This window comes from Heptranchias perlo, unplaced genomic scaffold (genome assembly GCF_035084215.1).
Source record: "Heptranchias perlo isolate sHepPer1 unplaced genomic scaffold, sHepPer1.hap1 HAP1_SCAFFOLD_1436, whole genome shotgun sequence".
Lineage (NCBI taxonomy): Eukaryota > Metazoa > Chordata > Chondrichthyes > Hexanchiformes > Hexanchidae > Heptranchias > Heptranchias perlo.
In genome coordinates, this window is record NW_027138685.1 from 1 (window position 1) to 6,159 (window position 6,159).

The window sequence follows — 6,159 nt, forward strand, 5'->3', positions numbered from 1 at the left end:
TGAATCGACAGAAAAAGGGGCCACGGGGAAATTCACACCCCGGGGATCGACCATCACCCCCCTCCGGAACCCCTTCTCCCCCCTCCGGAACCCCTTCTCCCCCTCCTGAACCCCTTCTCCCTCCCTCCTGAACCCCTTCTCCCCCCTCCGGAACCCCTTCTCCCCCTCCTGAACCCCTTTTCCCCCCTCCTGACCCCCTTCTCCCCATCTCCTGAACCCCTTCTCCCCCCCTCCTGAACCCCTTCTCCCCCCCTCCTGAACCCCTTCTCCCCCCTCCGAACCTCGTCTCCCCCCTCCTGAACCCCTTCTCCCCCCTCCTGAACCCCTCTTCTCCCCCCTCCGGAACCGCTTCTCCCCCCTTCCTGAACCCCTTCTCCCCCTCCTGAACCCCTTCTCCCCCCTCCGGAACCCTCTTCTCCCCCTCCTGAACCCCTTCTCCCCCCTCCTGAACCCCTTCTCCCCCCTCCGGAACCCCTTCTCCCCCTCCTGAACCCCTTCTGCCCACTCCTGAACCCCCTTCTCCCCACTCCTGAACCCCTTCTCCCCCCTCCTGAACCGCTTCTCCCTCCTCCTGAACCCCTTCTCCCCCCCTCGGAACCCCTTCTCCCCCTCCGGAACCTCTCTCTCCCCCCTCCCGGAACCCCTTCTCCCCCCTCTTGAACCCCTTCTCCCCCCTCCTGAACCCCTTCTCCCCCCTCCTGACCCCCTTCTCCCCCCTCCTGAACCCTCTTCTTCCCCACCTCCTGAACCCTTCTCCCCCCTCCGGAACCCCTTCTCCCCCCCTCCGGAACCTCTCTTCCCCCTCTTGAACCCTTCTCCCCCTCCGAACCTCTTCTCCCCCCTCCTGAACCCTCTCCCCTCCCCCCCTTCTCCCCCTCCTGAACCCCCTTCTCCCCCCTCCTGACCCCCTTCTCCCCCTCTGACCCCCTTCTCCCCCCTCCTGAACCCTTCTCCCCCTCCTGCCCCTTCTCCCCTCCTGAACCCTCTTCTCCCCCCTCCTGACCCCCTTCTCCCCCCTCCTGACCCCCTCTCTCCCCCTCCTGACCCCTTCTCCCCCTCTGAACCCCTTCTCCCCTCCTCCTGACCCCCTTCTCCCCCTCGTGGTCCCCTCCCCCTGGAGTCAGTCCTTATTCCTGTTCTCTGTCTCTGTCCAATCTCCCGCTCTGAGTCTCTGTTTTACACATTAATTCATTCACAAACATCCATTTGCTTCTATTTTGGAATCGGTGCATTGCCGGGAGTTGGAATTAGAATGAAATCTGAACCGAAACCCAAGGTGCCGCCGGTATCAGGCGGGGCCGGAGAAGCCCTCGTTACTCACAGATATTGGCCGTCCCTTTGGGGATCGGGAGGTACGAGCCGGCTCTCCACGGCCGGCCTTGAAAGCCTTTCTTGCATCTCCCCGCAGTCCGGCCCCGTCGTGTTGTGCTCACACTCGCAACTCAGCTTCCCCTTCTCCAGGACACAGTTGTTGGCGTGAAGATTGCACTTACACCTGGCAAAAAAACAAGGGGACAAGCTGGTTTAAAATGACCCGAGCAGCTCCGTTACACACCGGACTCTCTGCTCCGGGGCTCAGCTCTCCCCTTTACCAGCTTAGGTTCCTGGTGTCTCCATCACAGGAAGGTCCTGGATCCCAGTTAAAGGTCATTGCAGAATTTTAAACTGATGCAAACCCCTTCCTGCAGAACATGGGCAGCCTGTGATCCCCTCACACAGTCTCCCCTTTCCCCAAACTGGACCCAGTGACAAGATCTCAGGCCCGAACTGCACAGGACGACAAACCCAGTACAGAGCGATTCCCAGCACAGGACTATTCCCAGCATATCAATTCCCAGCACGGGCAATTCCCACTCATGGGCAATTCCCACTGACTGGAGCAGCAGAGACCAGGAACATGGGTCACACCCTAAAAAGAGAAAGAACTCCCATTTCCACAGCGCCTTTCACCACCTCAGGACGTCCCAAAGTGCTTTACAGCCAATGAAGTAAATTTGAAATGTAGTCACTGTTGTAATGTGGGGAACACAGCATTTAATTTACGCACAGCAAGATCCCACAAACAGCAATGAGATATTGAGATCTCGCCTCTGAGACAGAAGGTCATAAGTTCAAGCCCCGCTCCAGAGACTTGAGCAAATAATCCAGGCCGGCACTCCCCGGTGTCAGTACTGAGGGAGTGCTGCACTGTCGGAGGGTCAGTACTGAGGGAGTGCTGCACTGTCGGAGGGTCAGTACTGAGGGAGTGCTGCACTGTCGGAGGGTCAGTACTGAGGGAGTGCTGCACTGTCAGAGGGTCAGTACTGAGGGAGTGCTGCCACTGTCGGAGGGTCAGTACTGAGGGAGTGCTGCACTGTCGGAGGGTCAGTACTGAGGGAGTGCTGCACTGTCAGAGGGTCAGTACTGAGGGAGTGCTGCACTGTCGGAGGGTCAGTACTGAGGGAGTGCTGCACTGTCAGAGGGTCAGTACTGAGGGAGTGCTGCACTGTCGGAGGGTCAGTACTGAGGGAGTGCTGCACTGTCGGAGGGTCAGTACTGAGGGAGAGCTGCACTGTCGGGAGGGGCAGTACTGAGGATGTGCTGCACTGTCGGAGGGTCAGTACTGAGGGAGTGCCGCACTGTCGGAGGGTCAGTATTGAGGGAGTGCCGCACTGTCGGAGGGTCAGTACTGAGGGAGTGCTGCACTGTCGGATGGTCAGTACTGAGGGAGTGCTGCACTGTCGGAGGGTCAGTACTGAGGGAGTGCTACACTGTCAGAGGGTCAGTACTGAGGGAGTGCTGCACTGTCGGAGGGTCAGTACTGAGGGAGTGCTGCACTGTCGGAGGGTCAGTACTGAGGGAGTGCTGCACTGTCGGAGGGTCAGTACTGAGGGAGTGCTGCACTGTCGGAGGGTCAGTACTGAGGGAGTGCTGCACTGTCGGAGGGTCAGTACTGAGGGAGTGCTGCACTGTCGGAGGGTCAGTACTGAGGGAGTGCTGCACTATTGGTGTTGGTGTCTTTTGAATGAGACTTTAAACCGAGGCCCTGTCTGCCCTCTCAGGTGGCCGTAAAAGATCCCACAGCCATTATTTCAAAGAAGAGCGGGGGAGTTCTCCCCGGTGTCCTGACCAATGTTTATCCACCAACCAACATCATAAAACAGATTCTTTGGTCATTATCACATTGAAGAGGGTTTAGTTGCTGTGATGGGAGTTTACAGTTTCTGGGGAAGGTCGGTCTGGGATCACCTCCTTGTGAAATATATTTTTTAATGTTCTAAAGGACACAATCGCATCGCTGACATTAACAGTGAGTGTGATGAAGATTTCCCTTTAGTAAATACGATGTGGAAAGGCCCAGTGTGTTGTGAGGGTTTCTGTGTTGTAAAGTGTGAGATCGCTGGTCTCGGGGATTCTGTGCTAACAGCATCGGGCCGCCGTTTAACTCACTGGGAAGGTGAAGCTTCAAAATCTGCAGATTGGTCCTCACACATTCAGCACATTTGCTGTTCTCGGCACTTTTTGCTGAACTAAGCAGAAACCCAGACAGTTCCTTGGAGGCAAATTAACCTCAGCGTAAACATTTTCCTGTTCCTGTTCTCGAATTAGTGTCTGAAGATTCTCCTGGACTAAAAGCTCGAGTGAGTCTCCCAGATGCTGAGTGTAGAATTTCTCATCTACAGGCTGCCCCCCGGTGACATCATCTGAAAACACGACGTCAGGTTCCACATGTACACTGACGACACCCAGCTCCACCTCACCCCCACCTCTCTCGACCCCTCCACTCTCTCTGATTTGTCACGCTGCTTTTCCAACAGCCAGTACTGGAGGAGCACAAATTTCCTCCAATTAAATATTGGGAAGACCGAAGCCATTGTCTTCAGTCCCCGCCTCAAACTCCGTTCCCCAGACACCGACTCCATCCCTCTCCCCGGCCACAGTCTGAGGCTAACTCTGCTGCCCGTATCCTAACTCGCACCAAGTCCCGTTCTCCCATCACCCCCGTGCTCACTGACCGACATTGGCAACGCCTCGATTTTAAAATTCTCATCCTTGTTTTCAAATCCCTCCATGGCCTCGCCCCTCCCTATCCTCTGTAACCTCCTCCAGCCCTACAACCCTCCGAGATCTCTCCAATTCTGGCCTCTTGCACATCCCCAATTTTAATCGCTCCACGATTGGCGGCCGTGCCTTCAGCTGCCTGGGAGCTAAGCTCTGGAATTCCCTCCCTAAACCTCTCCCCCTCTCCACCTCTCTCTCCTCCTTTGAGACGCTCCTTAAAACCTACCTCTTCGAACAAGCTTTTAGTCTCCTGTCCCAATATCTCCTTTTGTGGCTCGGTATCAAATTTTTGTTTGATAGTCGCTCCTGTGAAGCACCTTGGGACGTTTTACTATGTTAAAGGGGCTATATAATTGCAAGTTCTTGTTGTTGATAGAGTTCCCTCCAGATGATGGCCCTGATAGACCGTCCCCCCAGATGTTTGCCCTGATGGACCGTCCCCCAGATGTTTGCCCTGATGGACCGTCCCCCAGATGTTTGCCCTGATGGACCATCCCCCAGATGTTTGCCCTGATACAGCGTCCCCTGGATGTGAAGTGTGGGATCAGTGACCCTGAGCAGAGGTGACGAGGAGCTCTCACCGTCCGTGAATCTCCACGTTGGAGATGGCGTAGAAGTATTTGGAGAGGTTGAGCTGGTCGACGCTGGTGGCCCCGGTGGCCGGCCGGAGCAGCCTGACCCGCAGGTCGGTCAGGGTGAAGAAGTCCCTCAGGTCCTTGGTGGTGTCCAGCTGGCCGTAGAGCGAGGCCATGTTGCGGAGAAGGGGCCCCCCGAACAGGGCGAACCGCTCCCTGATCTCGAAGCGGACCGTCTTGTCCACCTTCCACACGTAGCCCCTGGAGTACTCCTCCGTGCAGATGATGTCCAGCACCGAGGCTGGGCTCAGATCCCGGACCGTTCTCCGCTCCATCCCGAAGGAGTTGAGGCAGTCGGCAGCGTAGAACTGGTAGGGCTGCCACGTCCCGGCCGTGGTCCAGAGATTTCTCCAGGACCATCTGCTCCGGCCGGCCCGACTCGAAGGTGATGACGATATCCTCGGTCAGCTCGATGGTCTTGCCCCAGGACAGGGTGATATTGACCAGGAGGGGCTCGGGGAAACTCCTCCAGGAGACGCTTTGCCAAAAGGTGTTTGGGATCTAGCATCAGCTCGGGGGGGTGTGCGAGCTCGGGCGTGCGAGCATCACACTCGTTGTTGCACATGTAGGGGTTCTCCTGGAAATGGGCACAGAGCAACACGGGTTAGATACAGAGTTAGGCCCCATCGACACTGTCCCATCAAACACTCCCAGGGCAGGTACAGCACGGGTTAGATACAGAGTAAAGCTCCCTCTACACTGTCCCATCAAACACTCTCAGGGCAGGTACAGGGTTAGATACAGAGTAAAGCTCTCTCTACACTGTCCCATCAAACACTCCCAGGGCAGGTCCAGCACGGGTTCGATACAGAGTAAAGCTCCCTCTACACTGTCCCGTCAAACACTCCCAGGGCAGGTACAGCACGGGTTAGATACAGAGTAAAGCTCCCTCTACACTGTCCCATCAAACACTCCCAGGGCAGGTACAGCACGGGTTAGATGCAGAGTAAAGCTCCCTCGACACTGTCCCATCAAACACTTCCAGGGCAGGTACAGCACGGGTTAGATACAGAGTAAAGCTCCCTCGACACTGTCCCATCAAACACTCCCAGGGCAGGTACAGCACGGGTTAGATACAGAGTAAAGCTCCCTCTACACTGTCCCATCAAACACTCCCAGGGCAGGTACAGCACGGGTTAGATACAGAGTAAAGCTCCCTCTACACTGTCCCATCAAACACTCCCAGGGCAGGTACAGCACGGGTTAGATACAGAGTAAAGCTCCCTCGACACTGTCTTGGAATCCAGGAATATCGATCCACTCTAATTTTCTCAGGGATAAGTTTTGATTAAACTGTACGCGCTCCATCTCACTGCACTCTGTGCTGGACGGTTGGACAGCTGGTTAATTATATCGCTGTAGTGTCGAGGAATGATTCTCGCTCTGTCTAACTAAAAATAGCTTCACACCACTAAAATATTTAGAGACCTGAATTGTAAAACTACACAGGAATTGGAAACACAACTGTAAGATCCCACCTTAT

General features: G+C 55.8%; 1 protein-coding gene across 1 annotated transcript; it reads right to left on the reverse strand.

Annotated features, from left to right (window-relative positions):
- Positions 1-1,313: 1,313 nt before the first annotated feature.
- Positions 1,314-5,267, reverse strand: LOC137308916 (netrin-G1-like). Its single transcript, XM_067977361.1, is given in 5 exon segments — positions 1,314-1,403; positions 1,405-1,495; positions 4,623-5,002; positions 5,004-5,175; positions 5,177-5,267. Coding segments are annotated over 5 exon segments (798 nt in total). The 5' UTR covers positions 5,242-5,267.
- Between the last annotated feature and the right edge of the window lie 892 nt (positions 5,268-6,159).